The sequence below is a fragment of the Chanodichthys erythropterus genome, chromosome 13 (genome assembly GCF_024489055.1).
Source record: "Chanodichthys erythropterus isolate Z2021 chromosome 13, ASM2448905v1, whole genome shotgun sequence".
Taxonomy (NCBI): Eukaryota; Metazoa; Chordata; class Actinopteri; order Cypriniformes; family Xenocyprididae; genus Chanodichthys; species Chanodichthys erythropterus.
Window position 1 is genome coordinate 1,115,560 of NC_090233.1, and position 16,964 is coordinate 1,132,523.

Sequence of the window (16,964 nt, forward strand, 5' to 3'; positions counted from 1 at the left end):
TTTCACAATATTACTGTTTTTGTTTGTATTTTTAATCAAATAAATGCAGGCTTGGTGAGCAGAAGATACTTCTTTCAAAACATTCAAAAATCTTACTGTACCTAAACTTTTGAACGGTAGTGTATGTGCAGTGTAAACAATGTTCATTTCATGTCCACTTTAACAAAAAGCACGTAATGTGTAATTTTTTTGTTTTACCGTATACACATGCTCAAGTTGTGCTCTGTCAGGATATCTGACAAACCGAGTTGACCCTCCACTGAAACATCAAATAAGTGACATATTAGTGAGAACTTTTAGTAACTGGAAAATGTTGACAGAAAACTTACTGTACAGTACAGTAACTGTCTAAAGTGAGAAAAAAAAGTTGACACTTACTCATTTACCACAACATAAACAGGAAGTTTAACGGCCACTGAGGTAGTAGCGTGATTATCTTGGGTTGTCTCATTGTTCTCATTCTTACTGTAATGGAAGGGAAAATCTGAGCTTAGTTCTAAAAAGCACCTCAATGATGCAGCATCTTTTTGATTTAGGTAATTAATGGTGAAGTGTGTAATTTTCCAGTGTTAAATTACATTTTAAACTCCAGTGCTATGAAAAAGCATCAGGACATCATTTATTTGAATATCAGGACCAGTCTGACACAGCAACACTGGCTCAACTAATGTAATCACTTTGGCGTGGGATTGTGTTTGTCAAAATGATGGGGAAAGCATTTTGAAAACAATTTGGTGCCTGTAGTAGTGCAAATCAAGCCTTTATTTATATAGTAATTTTTTTCAATAGTGTTGTCACAATACTGGAATTTCTCATTTCAATACGATACCTTGAAAAATATAGATATTCTGCCATTAAGATATTTTAAAAAATAATTTTTTTTTAAATTATAATTCTTTTGTCCATCCATTGAAAGCCAAGGGCTGTGTTCCACTCCAAATTTTTTTATGCTCTTCACTTGCTAACTTCCCACTGTCTCGTGGACTCGGATGACATGGCGTCCACGTTTTCCAAAAAGAACTTCAAATTTTGATTCTGACCACAGAACAGTTTTCCACTTTGCCACAGTCCATTTTAAATGAGCCTTGGCCCAGAAAAAATGCCTGCACTTCTGGATCATGTTTAGATATGGCTTCTTTTTTGACCTATAGAGTTTTAGCCGGCAGCGGCGAATGGCACGGTGGATTGTGTTCACCGACAATGTTTTCTGGAAGTATTCCTGAGCCCATGTTGTGATTTCCATTACAGTAGCATTCCTGTATGTGATGCAGTGCCATCTAAGGGCCCGAAGATCACGGGCATCCAGTATGGTTTTCCGGCCTTGACCCTTACGCACAGAGATTGTTCCAGATTCTCTGAATCTTTGGATGATATTATGCACTGTAGATCTGTAGACTCTTTGCAATTTTTCTCTGAGAAACTCCTTTCTGATATTGCTCCACTATCAGAGCGCGATCAGACCTCACTAACTGAGTGCTGAATGCAGTTGGACATAGTCGCGTATTAGAGGAAAAAAAAATTATATAAATACTGTTCGTTTTCTCACACAAACCGATTGTTTCGTGTCTTAGGTCATCAATGTGTCATCATGAGCTGCAGGGTTTAATTTGGATTTGTCTAAGCAAATTTTATTGACTCTTATAGATGGAGTTCCCATTTACTCGCATTATTTGACTGACAGACAGCAACGGTTGAAGTTTAAAATCATCATTTGTGTTCTACTGAAGAAACAAAGTCACTTACATCTTGGATGCGCTGGGGTTAAGCAGATAAACATCAAATTTTCATTTTTGGGTGAACTATCCCTTTAATATGATGAACAGATTTTAATTTAGGCTTTTATTCACATATAAATACTGATCAATTACCATTCCAATTATCTCACCGAAATGTTTGCTCACTCAATGTATTTCGTTTCTGTGTTTCAGGTCATTTTGCTGCAATAGCTTACACACAGCACAAGGTAGCTTGATTTTAAACTTTGAATTGAAATTACAAAAAAGGTGAACAATCAGTGATAAAATATGAACAATTAAACAAATTACAAATAAATAAATACAACAGAATAAAGATAGAAATTAAATAAAAAGTGCTTTAAGTTTTTCAGGTAGGTATAACAGAAGTATTCTGATAAGAAATATTACAGAAATTGAATAAACAAATGTAAAGTAACTTTGAATAGTCTTCATTGTAAATATTAAATACACATTAATCCTAAAAATTAAAGTTACAAACGTTATTCAGTCAAAAGCGGTGAGTGATTTGCTCTTTGTCTTTTGTTGTTTGATTAACATTAATATGGAAGTAATTTAATGCCAAATGTTTTTGAAATAAAAAGCTTGTTGAATTGCACTAATTGAAAAAAAAATATGCATTACATTAGCTGTGCTTACATTTTGATGCATTGTATTTTTAAGGCTTGCATTTTTATGGGCTGAAATTCAACATGGTCGTATATTTAAGCTGTGAATATTTCAATTAAAAATATTTCACACACATTTTCATTATTAAAAATTCAATAATTCATATCACCTTTCAGATTTCACTTCCAAAATATTCATTCTGTTTAAAAATACAACCTATAAAATTCGACTAGCAATTTTCAGTCCATTTTATTTCGCTTTTCAAATTCGCTTCCACAAATTCAGTGGGTCAAATTCGGCAGAAAATTCAACATTTCACATCCGGGGAACTGCAGAAAAAGCAGTAGAGTGCCGATGCATGATATCCATCTGCTGTCACCAGCAGGTGCCGCTAGCAGCTGTTTACAAAGACGAGCAACAGCTAGTAAGTCATCATTCATTCATAAAAACGGATTTACAGAATTAGAGCAAGCGGTAAGTGAATGTGTGATGATTATCAGGGCCAGTATACATGCAGAAAAGCTGATAAAGACACAAAAAGCTGCATTTATGTTTAATTCAGTGTCTTTACGGTTAATTTCCCTGTGTAGGCTATAGCTTTCTCTAGTGAACAAGATAACATTATTGCCCGATGCTGTACAGATCAAAGGTTAAATCTGAGGTAGACAAATATTTCTCTCTGCTTAGTTTCCTTAACTTTATATGGCGGCGCTGTGTTGTAATACTAGGATTTCCCTCATTCGTCATAGGATTCCCCCTGCCATCAGGACATATAAAACTCTTAACACAGCTTAATGGACTCGTACAGTGATATAAAAGACCAAACTCGCACCTCATTTTGGATGTAAGTTATACTATAGAGGCTCCAAGAAAGCAAATACTGGTATAAAGCTAGTTTGACGCTGAACGTCTGATATTCGCAAATTTAGGGACCATCTCTAAAGTTACGACATTTGGTATTCACGTTTCTACCTTCAATAGCGTTTAAAGAGAATGACTTAGTCACAAAACGAACAGGTGTCAGGTATAATGCAAACATTTTAGATTTTTGATGTTTATTCAAATAAAAGGTAACACTTTATATTAACTAGTTAATATGAACTGCACTTCTACAGCACTTATTAATCTTTGTTAATGTTAATTCCAGCATTTACTAATACATTATTAAAATCAAGAGTTGTATTAACATTAGTTAATGCACTGTGAACTAACATGAACAATGAACTGCTGTATGTTTATTAACGTTAACAAAGATTGACAAATACAGTAACAAATGAATTGCTCATGGATAGTTTACGTTAGTTAATACATTATGAATCTTACTGTAAAGTGTTCCCAGATAAACTGTCAAGTAATATGTAAAGATTGCTAAGTGGGATCATACAAAAAATGCCACAATTTAAAGCTCAATAGCATGTGAAGAGAATGTTTTACAATCACAAAACCAACTGTAAAGTGTTCATCTAGGTGTCAGGTCGAACAGTGATGCGACCTCTCTCTCTCTCTCTCTCTCACACGCACACACACACACACACACACACACACACACACACACACACATTCAAACACACACAACTCAAAGTACATGCACATATGCTTTTTTTTTTTTTTTTTTTTTTTTACACATTCATCACACAATTAGTTCTGCTTAGTTCATTTTATTTTTCCTGCTCATATAAATGCTTTGGCAACACAATGTAACATTTGTATAAGCAGGATAATATATGATCAGGTAAAATAAAAATGAAAAAAGTAGAACGAATTGTGTGATGAACGTGTAAAAAAAAAAAAGAAGAAGAAGAGAGAAATAGTATATATGGATGTACTTTGAGTGAGGTGTGTTTGAATATGTGCATGTGTCTACAAGAGTTTGGTAGAAGGTAGAAACGTGAATACCAATGTTGTAACTTTAGAGACGGTCCCTAAATTTGCGAATATTAAACGTTCAGCGTCAAACTAACTTTATGCCAGTATCTGCTTTATAGTATAACTTAGCCTCTATAGTATAACTTAAATCAAAAATGAGGTGCGAGTTTGGTCTTTTATATCTCTGTTCGAGTCCATTAAGCTGTGTTAAGTGTTTTATATGTCCTGATGGCAGGGAGAATCCTATGACGAATGAGGGAAATCCTAGTATTACAACACAGCGCCGCGATATAAAGTTAAGGAAAATAAACAACAGAAAGAAATATTTGTCTACCTCAGATTTAACGTTTGATCTGTACACCAGCATCGGGAAATAATGTTATCTTGTTTACTAGAGAAAGCTATAGCCTACACAGGGAAATTAACCGTAAAGACACTGAATTAAACATAAATGCAGCTTTTTGTGTCTTTATCAGCTTTTCTGCATGTATACTGGCCCTGATAATCATCACACATTCACTTACCGCTTGCTCTAATTCTGTAAATCCGTTTTTATGAATGAATGATGACTTACTAGCTGTTGCTCGTCTTTGTAAACAGCTGCTAGCGGCACCTGCTGGTGACAGCAGATGGATATCATGCATCGGCACTCTACTGCTTTTTCTGCAGTTCCCCGGATGTGAAATGTTGAATTTTCTGCCGAATTTGACCCACTGAATTTGTGGAAGCGAATTTGAAAAGCGAAATAAAATGGACTGAAAATTGCTAGTCGAATTTTATAGGTTGTATTTTTAAACAGGATGAATATTTTGGAAGTGAAATCTGAAAGGTGAATATAAATGATTGAATTTTTAATAATGAAAATGTGTGTGAAATATTTTTAATTGAAATATTCACAGCTTAAATATACGACCATGTTGAATTTCAGCCCATAAAAATGCAAGCCTTAAAGATACAGTGCATCAAAATGCAAGCACAGCTAATGTAATGCATATTTTTTTTCAATTAGTGCAATTCAACAAGCTTTTTATTTCAAAGACATTTGGCATTAATTTACTTCCATACATTAATGACAGACAGCAGCAGGTTAATAGGCTGCTGTCATTTTGAGTGAATGCATGTATCCAATATAGTTACACATGCACTTTCTTTGTTAACTGTTTGTGTTTATTTAAGACAAACTGACTGTGTTTACAAGAATATTTTCACATAACATTGTGTGTAAGCCAAATGCATGGCTTATCACATCTTATAAATTGTGGACAAAAACTCAATTTGGTGCTAGCAGGCTGTTTCAGAGGCATCTTTATTTGTGCACGTGCTTTGGGTGTGGTAAAATTATACGCATACCTGCAATCCTGCACCAAAATTAAGGGCCTGTAGTGAATGTCCACTAACTCCACTCAGTGGCGCTGGCAATGAAAGTGCTCAAGCAGTGAATTGTGGGATTGACAGCAGACCGGATAAAGCGTTACAGACACACCCCAAAGAGTAAGCATTTTAGCGTTGTCAGCTACACTAAGCAAAATTTTGCCACTGTAATGTACATTTACTGTAACAGCAACACTATTCAACCAGAGTGTGCTGTAAAGCAACTCTAAAAAGACAATAGTGTCATTATTCAGATCAAGATCAAACAACACATTTCACATTTAAGCATCCGTTATAGTTTGTCTTTCTGACCTTGTGACTGATGCATTGACAACCAGACGCTCCTTTACAGCAAAGGGTGCAGACACTGTGAATGACATCATCAGTGTGGCCTTAGGAAAAAAAGAAAAAGAAAAAAACAGGATGTAAGCTTATTAAACCACAGTTTACTGACATATATGCATAAAAAATCTGCACCTAAACAATATAATATTGAATAATGCTAACTGATTATTGGGAAATGATTCATATAAATTAGATTTTTGCTTTTTCTGAAGAAAATGTCAGTGATGTTTTCCTGTACAAAACTCAATGCAACAAAAAATATCAAAAATGGTAGGTGGATCCTGTTGTAAAGCAAGAAAATCCATGTCCAGGCACTCGCATAGCTAGAAAGCCTTTATTATAAGACATAATAAAAATCATAAAAACACCAGTGTGTATCAGCCCAATCAGGCCTTCATCAGGGTGCTAGACAGCAGAGAGTGAGAAGTAGCAAAATACAGTATACCTGTGACTATACATTTTAGGGATCTTAGATGTCTCTTGAGTGTAAAAACTGTTCAGTAATTTCTCAAACAATCCAAGAAATTTTCACATACAACCCAAGAATTATGACATGAGGAATACAAAAAAAAAAAAACACATAAAAGAATTTTGGTATAGAAAAATATATTTAAACAAACCCATATACAGAAAATATACAGTTAAACATCAACAATGTCATATAAATAAAACTTATATAGTAACTAATCTACCTACAAAAAAGATCAGACAATTACAGAAATGGAGAGAAATATCTTTATTAAGTCAAGGATATGAAAGAGCATTCAATGTATGTATCCAATAGGTTTCTCGTTGTTTTACCATCTAAGTCTATCTCCACCTCTAATATTCATTGTCACATGTTCTATTCCAATGACCTTCAAGTTGCTATCACTACCATGTTTGGCCTGTATAAAATATTTCTCTAAGATGCATTAGACGGGTTATCCACCAGTCTAGATGTGGTGATAAAAAGTGCAGACCAAGGTGGTGCAGTGTGTGTAAGTCAAGTCAAGTCAAGTCAAGTCACCTTTATTTATATAGCACTTTTAACAATGCAGATTGTGTCAAAGCAGCTTTACAGTGATAACTGGTATATAATTTTGGCTGCACAGCAGCTCTTAAAGAATAGTGTCAATGCAGGCAGATCAAAAGCACTGTTGAATAAATGTCAAGAATACTGTTAAATATTGAATGTCAAGTCAAATGTCAAGTGTCCCCAACTAAGCAAGCCAAAGGCGACAGCGGCAAGGAACCCAAACTCCAACAGGTGACATCAGGTGGCAAACAGGTGGCAAATAGGTGTTAAAATGGAGAAAAAAAACCTTGGGAGAAACCAGGCTTAGTAGGGGGGCCAGTTCTCCTCTGGCGAACAGTGCTTTGTTATGATTCAGGTTGCTATCATAAGTCTGAAAGGATCGCAACATTCAAAGTATTTATTCCAGTTCCATCCAGTTGAGGATCGTATTCATCATGCCGGTATGGACGGTCTGTTGAGGAACTGTTGAGGGCTGTTGTGTCGATGAGTCCTTCACAATGGATGATCTAGTTGACTCGATCTCTGCTGATTCTTCAGGGCTGCATTGTGGTCATGTCAGGGCACTGGTCCTCGGTCTCATCTGGGTATGGCCCAGATCCGGTTGACTACGGTAAACCTCGGGATAAACAGAAAGACTAATGTTAGCGTAGATGCCATTCTTCTTCTGATGTAACGAGTACATCTGGTGTTCCCGGTTCCAGCTGACCTAATTTATGCAGCCTAATAACCTTTAACGGATTTGAAAATATAAATTGATAATGTGTTATGTGTATTCCAGGTTAAAGAGAGCGTTTTTAGTCTAGATTTAAACTGACAGAGTGTGTCTGCTTCCCGAACAATGCTAGGAAGATTGTTCCAGAGTTTAGGAGAAAGGATCTACTGCCTGCGGTTGATTTTGATATTCTAGGTATTATCAGCTGGCCTGAATTCTGAGATCGCAATAAACGTGAAGGATTATAATGCTTTAAGAGCTCACTTAGGTACTGGGGAGCTAAACCATTTAGTGCTTTGTAAGTAATTAACAAGATTTTAAAATCTATACGATGTTTAACAGGAAGCCAATGCAGTGATGACAGAATTGGGCTAACATGGTCATACTTCCTAGTTCTAGTAAGAACTCTAGCTGCTGCATTTTGTACGAGCTGTAGTTTATTTATCAAGCAAGCGGAACAACCACCATGTAGTGTGTTACAGTAATCTAGCCTTGAGGTCATGAATGCATAAACTAACTGTTCTGCATTTTTCATTAAGAGCATATGTCGTAGTTTAGATATATTTTTAAGATGGAAGAATGCGGTTTTCCAGATGCTAGTAACATGGCCTTCAAATGAAAGATTGGTATCAAAGAGCACACCCAGGTTCCTAGCTGATGATGAAGACTTAACAGAGCAGCCATCAAGTGTTAGACAGTATTCTAGGTTATTATGTGAAGAAGTTTTCGGTCCAAAAATTAGAATCTGTGTTTTTTTCTGAATTTAGTAGTAAGAAATTACTGGTCATCCAGTTTTTTATATTGGTTATACATTCTGTTAATTTTACGAATTGGTAAGTTTCCTCAGGGCGCGAAGACATATAGAGCTGATCATCAGCGTAACAATGAAAACTAACGCCATGCTTCCTAATGATATCTCCCAAGAGTAGCATGTACAGAGTGAAAAGCAACGGTCCTAGTACTGAGCCTTGTGGTACTCCATATTGAACTTGTGATTGATATGACCTCTCTTCGTTTACTACTACAAACTGATAACGGTCAGATAAGTATGATTTGAACCATGACAATGCAATTCCACTAATGCCAACATAGTTTTCGAGTCCATTTAGAAGAATATTGTGATCAATAAGTGTCAAATGCAGCACTAAGATTCAGTAACACTAATAGAGAGATACAACCATGATCTGATGATAAGAGCAAATCATTAGTAACTCTAATGAGAGCAGTCTCAGTACTATGGTACGGTCTAAATCCTGACTGGAAATCCTCACAGATAGTATTTCTTTCTAAAAAGGAACATAGTTGTGATGAAACTGCCTTTTCTAGTATTTTTGACAGAAAAGTAAGATTTGAGATCGGCCTGTAATTAACTAATTCTCTAGGATCAAGTTGTGTTTTTTTAATAAGAGGTTTAATAATAGCCAGCTTAAAAGTTTTTGGTACATATCCTAGTGATAAAGATGAATTAACAATATTAAGAAGAGGATCTATGACCTCTGGAAACATCGCTTTCAATAGCTTAGTTGGTATAGAGTCTAACATACATGTGGTTGATTTTGATGATTTAACAAGTTTAGACAATTCTTCCTCTCCTAAAGCAGTAAATGAATTTAATTTTTCCTCAGGGATACTACAATGCACTGTCTGACACGATACTGCAGTAGACTGTTGCATGGTTATAATTTTTTCTCTAATATTATCAATCTTGCAAGTAAAGAAGTTCATAAAGTCATTACTGCTGTGCTCTTTGGAAACATCAGAAGTTGAAGCTTTGTTTCTTGTTAATTTAGCCACTGTATCAAATAAATACCTAGGGTTGTGCTTATTTTCTTCTAAAAGTTTTGAAAAATAGGCAGATCTAGCAGTTTTTAAGGCCTTTCTGTACTCAATCATTCTCTCTCTCCACGAAATGCGAAATACTTCTAGTTTTGTTTTCTTCCAGCTGCGCTCCATTTTTCTGGCTGCTGTTTTTAGGACCCGAGTGTGCTCATTGTACCATGGCATTGTATTAATTTCCTTAATCTTTTTTAAATGCAAAGGAGTAACTGAATCTAATGTACTGGAAAAGGCAGAGGCAATAGTTTCTGTTGCAACATCAAGGTCTTCTAAGCTGTCTGGTATGCTAAGGCGATGAAACTGATCAGGAAGACTATTTATAAAGCGATCTTTAGTGGTAGAAGTGATGGTTCTACCATATTTATGGTAGAGAGGCAGTTTAGCTGATTTGACCAATTGTAGTATACATGAGACTAGATAATGATCTGAGATGTCGTCACTCTGCTGCAGAATTTCAACGGCATCAATATCAATTACATGTGACAATATTAGATCTAAAGTATGATTACGACAATGAGTGGGTCCTGACACGTGTTGTCTAGTTTAGAATGTCTGTAAATGCCAATCCCAATGAGTCTTTTTTATTATCTACATAGATATTAAAATCACCAACAACAAGGACTTTATCTGCAGCTAGTATTAATTCCAATAGAAAATCAGCAAATTCTTTAATAAGGTCTGTATGGTGTCCTGGTGGCCTGTATACAGTAGCCAGTACAAATGTCAACTTACATAATGTTAAGTAAAGTACCATCACTTCAAAGGAATTATATTTGAAAGACTTTTGACTAATACTGACAGTAAATATTACTATAAACGCTTTTGAAGAAAGTGATTAATATTTAACAACCCAAGCTTTATCATTTGTTTATCATTATTATCCCTATTTTTTATTTGTTGAACATCAATTAAATTTTTACCATTAAATGGGTTTGGAAGTTTTTTGTTTTTACTAATTTGGGGTACAGACACAGTCTCTATGTGATAATATCTAGGTGTGAGAGTTTCTATGTGTTGGGAATTATCTGACTTCTGTAACGTGAGGCAGCTAGCAGACAGTCGGTTTAGCCAGTCTGTCTGCTGCTATTTCCTGTCCTGGGCCCCAGTTTGTCATGTTTAAGCTCTAAGACTATGTGCCATATTATTAGAGAGAAGAGCAGCACCATCCCGGGAGGGATGAATACCATCTCTTTTCAACTGGTCAGGTCTGCCCCAAAAACTTTTCCAATTGTCTATGAAACCTATATTATTTTGCGGACACCACTTAGACAGCCAGCCATTGAGTGATGATAATCTGCTAACTATCTCATCACTCCCACGAACAGGAAGAGGGCCAAAGCACATTACTTCTCCTGACATTGTGCTTGCAAGTTCACACACCTCTTTAATGTTAATTTTAGTGATCTCTGACTGGCAAAGTCGAACATCATTTGTGCCGACGTGAAGAATAATTTTAGAGTATTTATGTCAGGTGCTCTGGCTCCCAGCAAACATGTGACTATGGTGGCTGGTGTCTCTATTTTCACGTTCCGTGTAATAGAATCGCCAATAACTAGGGCACTTTCAACAGGATTCTCAGTGGGTGCGTCACTGAGTGGGGAGAACCTGTTTTATGTTCTTACTGGAACGAAGAGTGGTGTTTTCCGTGGCTAGGCTGCCTCACTATTACCCTGCTGCACGGGCTCTACAGCCGGAACCGAACAATGTATAGAGTTCACTAAGCTAGTCACATCCAAAACAGTATCTGAAGCCCCTGCTTTCTTACTATCCTCGATTAAAGTTTGGATACGTGTCTCTAATTCTGAGATTCTCTCTGTCAGCCTGACTATTTCCCTACATTTATGACATGTAGATCCCTTGTCAGAGGAGAGCGCTATGCTGAACATGTGACAAATGGAACAGGAAACAATTCTGGGAGAGGATGACATGACTCACCGTGTTTGTAGACTGATACGAGTTACCACAGCTGTTTGATGAACGTGTTGAAAAAGGAGCGCGCGAGAGACTGATGAAAAAACAAGCTAGCAAGATGCAAACGCGTTGTAACAGCGATTTAGATTCAAAGATTACAAGCTAGCGACGTCAGATTAATGTGGTAGGCAATAATATATATAAAGTAATAATAATATGAGCAACAATGAATAAAAGTATGAGATTCAATAAAAGTAAGAGAAAACAAAGCTATACGGAGACGCAAACCACTCTGAGCAGCGAGGCAGAGGCAGCGAGGCAGACAGGAGCAAATATATAATGGAAGCTAAGGGTCAGTTGAACAGTACAGCTTATTATTCCTTGCCATCTTCTAATCCATTGGATGATATGAAAAGAATTTGTAATGAGATGATGATTGAGGCAAGAAACAAAAAGTAGATTTCACAGAAGGAATATGATTATCTGTTAGTCCAAAGCGGTATTCTATATGTTACCAAAGATTCATAAAGACAACCCACCAGGAAGACCAATCATCTGTGGGAATGGATTTGTTGCTGAACCAATATCTTAATATATAGATTTAAAAAAAATAAAAAAAAAAACTTTTGTGACGGAAATGCCATCCTATATCCAAGACACCACGCAAGTTTTTAAGAAAATATCAACTATGAAGGTGACTGCTTTATGGCTACAGTGGATGTGGAATCTCTCTTACAGCAATATAGTCAATTACGAAGGCTTGGAATATATGAGGTACTATTTAAAATCAAGATCAAAAGATGCATTGCCTCCCAGTGATTTTATTCTGCATATGACAGAAAGGACCTTAGAAAACATTTTTTTTTTTTTTTTGAAGATTACCTGTAGAGACGAGAAAAAGGTACTGCAATGGGGGCGAACTTCGGCCCAAATTATGCTAACATTTTCTTTGGTTTATGGGAATAAAGATTTATTTATTCCACCAGTTATGTTTTCATAGAAAAAAAAATGTTTGGTGGGGACATTATGTAGATGATATTATTATTTTTTTTCTTGGGCAGCTGGACTTCCAAGTTTATATCAACTAGCTTATATCAACTGAAGTAATGAAAATTTGAGATTGAACTGGGAATATGATAAGTCTGAGATTCATTTTTTGGATTTAATCATGAGAAAGGATACAAATGCATATGGGAATCTACATACCTCTGTCTATAGGAAACCTACTGGAACACTACTCTACATGGAGAAAGCTTTCATCCTCCATGGTTGAGAACATTCTATATGGTCAGTTTCAGAGATTGAGATGAATATGTGACTCAGATGAGGACTTTGAGGTGCAGTCTGCTATGTTGACACAGTGGTTTCAGCAAAGAGGATAGTTGAACTTTTGAACAAAAAAGGACGAAAGACATAAGAAGAAATTTGAGATCACTGGAGTATCCGTTTATCCGTTTCTATGTGGGACTCACAAAGTTACGCAATATAGACTGGTAGCATAAATAATCCGATGGCTAAACATTTTATACAGGCCAAACATGGTAGTGATAGTAACTTGAAGGTCATTGGAAAAGAACATGTAACAATGAATATCAGAGGTGTAGATAGACTTAAACCATTAAAACAACGAGAAACCTATTGGATACATACATTGAATTCTCTTTCATATCGTGGACTTAATGAAGATATTAATTTCTCTCCATTTCTGTAATTGTCCGATCTTTTTTAATAGGTAGCTTAGTTTATATATAATTTTTATTGATATGTTGGTGTTTAACTATATATTTTCTGTATATGGGATGGTTCCAGTCCCTGAAATCGCTCCAGTGTCTTCTCCAGCTCCTGAATCCGCTCCAGTGTCTTCTCCAGCCCCTGAGTTCGCTCCAGTATCTTCTTCAGTCCCTGAGTTCGCTCCATTGTCTTCTCCAGCCCCTGAGTTCGCTTCACTGTCTTCTCCAGCCCCTGCATCTGCTCGTGTCTGCTTCAGCCTGTGACCAGACTCCAATAATGGCTTCAGCTCCAGACTCCGCTCCAGTCCCTGAGTCAGCTCCAGACTCCGCTCCAGTCCCCTAGTCTGCTCCAGACTCCGCTCCAGTCCCAGAGGCTGCTCAAGAGTCCGATCCAGTCCCTGAGCCTGATCAAGAGTCAGCTCCAGCCCACGAGCTGGCTCCAGAGTTCGCTCTAGCCCAAAAACCCGTGGCTTCTCCAAAATAATTTTTTTTTGGGGGGGGGGCCATATACCCGTGGCCATAGTTGCCGAACCTGGGGGCCTCCGTGGCCTCGGCCCGGACACACCGCCATGGCGCCCTGAATGTCCCTTATCCACCATGGCCTCCCGAAGGGCCAGATCTGCCAAGCCCCCCCTAAAGGGCCAGATCCGCCATGGCCTCCCGAAGGGCCAGAACCGTCATGGCTTCCAGAACTGCCCAATCCGCCATGGCCCCCTGAACTGCCCAATCCGCCATGGTCCCCTGAACTGCCCAATCCGCCATGGCCCCCTGAACAGCCGGCTCCACCCTGGAGGCCTACTAACCTGTCAGCACCTGCCCACGACCTCCAGGGTGCCCCCCCCCCCTTTAGTTGGACTCCTTTTGGCATGAGGTCGTGCCTTCCGGGAGAGGGGAGTAATGTAGGGTTATGTCTGTCTGTTTTGAATTATATGTTTGTTCATTTAGTCACATGTTCTCCTTTGTTCCTTGTTTCCCGCCACATGTTTATATCCTGGGTTACTCATTTGATTACTGTCCTCAGTTCAGCTGTTTCTTGTTAATTAATCTTGTTTAGTCCTTTGTTCACCTTGTATTTAAGCCCTCAGTTTCTGACTAGTCCTTGTCTTGCATTAATGTTATTTTGATAGTGTTTCTGCTATATTTCCCTAGTTATTATCCTATTTGTGTTGGTTACTATATTAAAAGTTCTAATCAAGGATCTCCTTCATTGTGCACTTCCTATATGCCACAAACCCTGAGAGCGTGTGCCCTGATGTGGATTTTCTTTCTTTACAACAGGATCCACTTATCATTTTTGATATTTTGTTCCCTTTCTGAAGCACCCATAGTTTTGTTTGTGAGTACCAGATGTGGCCCTGGATGATATATTATTCCTTGATTATGCAACAAAAGATATTTTGGGGAATTGTGAGAGGGAAAGATTTCTATGTGGTTGCTACAATGTTCTAGATCAGGGGTTCTCAACCTTTTGCAAGCTGGGCCCCCCCAAAGCTGGTTCATTGTAGTTGGGGCCCCAGTGCATGTGAGCATTTCACAAAAACTAAAGGAAAGCTTCAACTGTAGCCTATATTCTGACTAGTTTATTCGTTTATGTATATATATATATATATATATATATATATATATATATATATATATATATATATATATATATATACAGGGTGCGATTTTTGAAAAAAACAGAGGGGAGGATGTTTTTAAGTTTTTTTTTTTTTTTTTAATTAGTTAAAAACCACAGTGCTATATACTATTTTTTGGCAGCTGTTACAGAAACATTTTTTTTTTTTTAATCTTCTGATTTAACCTTGAGATTTGAAGTATTACATAATTTAGATATTTGCACCACTAAAATGACATTAATAATTCTTAATTTCTGATAGAAATGCAAAATCAATCGGTATTAATAGAATAACGAGACACAAACCTTTACATTCAATCGCGTTTGGCCCCATTTATTTTTGATCACAGTGCATACACGTTTACTTCAGATTTTATTATATAGAATTTAAGCTGGGCCGTACGCAGGGTTTCATAATTCCCGAGGTCAGAAAATGTTGTTTGCTAGGGGGGTCCGGGGGCATGCTCCCCCAAGAAAATTTAGATTTCCCTGGTGTACATATGTGCATTTTAAGACGTTTTAAAGCCAACAAATTGGATAACAATAGCTTTAAAACCATGTCAATATACATGCATGCACAGTTTTGAGGCAGCTTTAATCGCATGTTTGGCAATTTCATGACTTCACTTACAACAGAACAACGACCATCATTGTTAGTAGTTTCTTTTGCGCTTTATTTAAGCTATAATAAAGTCATTATGCAGCGCGCACCGGCGCATTTGCGCATGCAATTCTTGAGGGCGCTCCACGAGCACAGTATAGCGGCTGAAAGGACGTGTTCATTTTTCTGAGTTTTACAGACATAGCCTGACAACATCTCATCTGACCACAGTTCACTGTTGTTCAACTGAAGCTCCCTTGTCGTCACCTGCACCTTTTCCGCGCTCGTTTGACTTGAGCCTGGCACTGAGACGAAGTCGGAATGCGCGTCTGAAAAGTGTCTAAACTAAATACGATCTCACGTTTTATACGTTTGCAGCCTCTGAAACTTCCGTCCATCATAAAAATGAATTCGGATGGTTCGACTTTCTGCATTTTTCTGTAAATATTTTGAGGGGTTTTTGACAATTGATCCACCAAATGACGAATATGAAAAACGAATACGACAGTTTCGGACTCAGTCAGGGTGCAAGGACCTTAAACTTTTGAGGCTTGTGCAGCTTCTCGAGGAGAAATCAAACAAATGAGCACCATTTTCTAAAGTCTATGAACGCAGCACACACAAATAAACTAAATTGACATACTGCAGTTAAATTTCAAAATGTGGTGTTTTTATATCTATAACATTTGAATACAGTTCAGCAACATACATCACACGACCTGACGACCAAGAGAGCTGACAATTGACCATCCTTTAATTGACCATCACCTCGCGATTGAAAATGTGACACTGATATGACAGTTCAACAAACAAGTTAAAGGTGCCCTCGAATGAAAAATTGAATTTATCTTGGCATAGTCAAATAACAAGACAGGGATGCCAAATATTGAGTTCAGCTTAGAGTGAGATTTTGGGCGGTGGGGCTTTGTTATGGGGGAGGGGCTTATGGAGGGGCATGGCTTGCTTTTGTACTTTTTTATGATAAAGTGATTTAAAATAACTGCTCAGTGCTGCAAAACAAACAACTCTGCTAATGCTAACTTAATTCTATATAAACTATTAGGGGTGTGACGAGACAGGTATCTCACGAGACGAGGCGAGACTCAAGATTGAGTCCACGAGAAGAGACAAGATGGCGAAATACATGACTAGAAAAAGTAGTCTGCAGGTATATTTGAAATTTTTTAACTAATCATCTTGTAATGAATGTCATTTCAGTTCTACTTTCTGAGTATGAATTATCGTATGCATTAAAAGACAACAATACTCAAATACTGTAAAAGGTTTTGCCACAAACTCAACTGACTTTTGTATGATTTCAGTCTCTTCAGACCTTACTGTACATGAATTATGAGCTTCTACAACTTTTGACCTCCTAACTGAACTCCTTTCCACAAACTGATCATAGAAATAAAAACAGTATAAAAATGGTAACACTTTACAATAAGGTCTCATTTATTAACATTAATGTATTAACCACCATCAACTAACAATGAGCAATATATTTGCTACAGTATTAATCTTTGTTTATGTTAGTTAATAAAAATAGTCATTCATTGTTAGTTCATGATAGTTCACAGTGCATTAACTAAT

General features: G+C 37.1%; 1 protein-coding gene across 9 annotated transcripts in view; it reads right to left on the reverse strand.

Moving 5' to 3' along the window:
- Positions 1-16,964, reverse strand: part of LOC137033848 (integrin alpha-M-like) — a 311,934-nt gene that overhangs the window by 15,554 nt on the left and 279,416 nt on the right. For all 9 annotated transcript variants that reach the window (XM_067406240.1, XM_067406239.1, XM_067406242.1 and 6 more), the window contains 3 exons: positions 5,913-5,992; positions 379-465; positions 199-259 (listed from right to left, as the gene is read on the reverse strand). In XM_067406240.1, the coding sequence (XP_067262341.1) occupies positions 199-259; positions 379-465; positions 5,913-5,992 (228 nt within the window). The remainder of the gene's footprint in view (positions 1-198; positions 260-378; positions 466-5,912; positions 5,993-16,964) is intronic.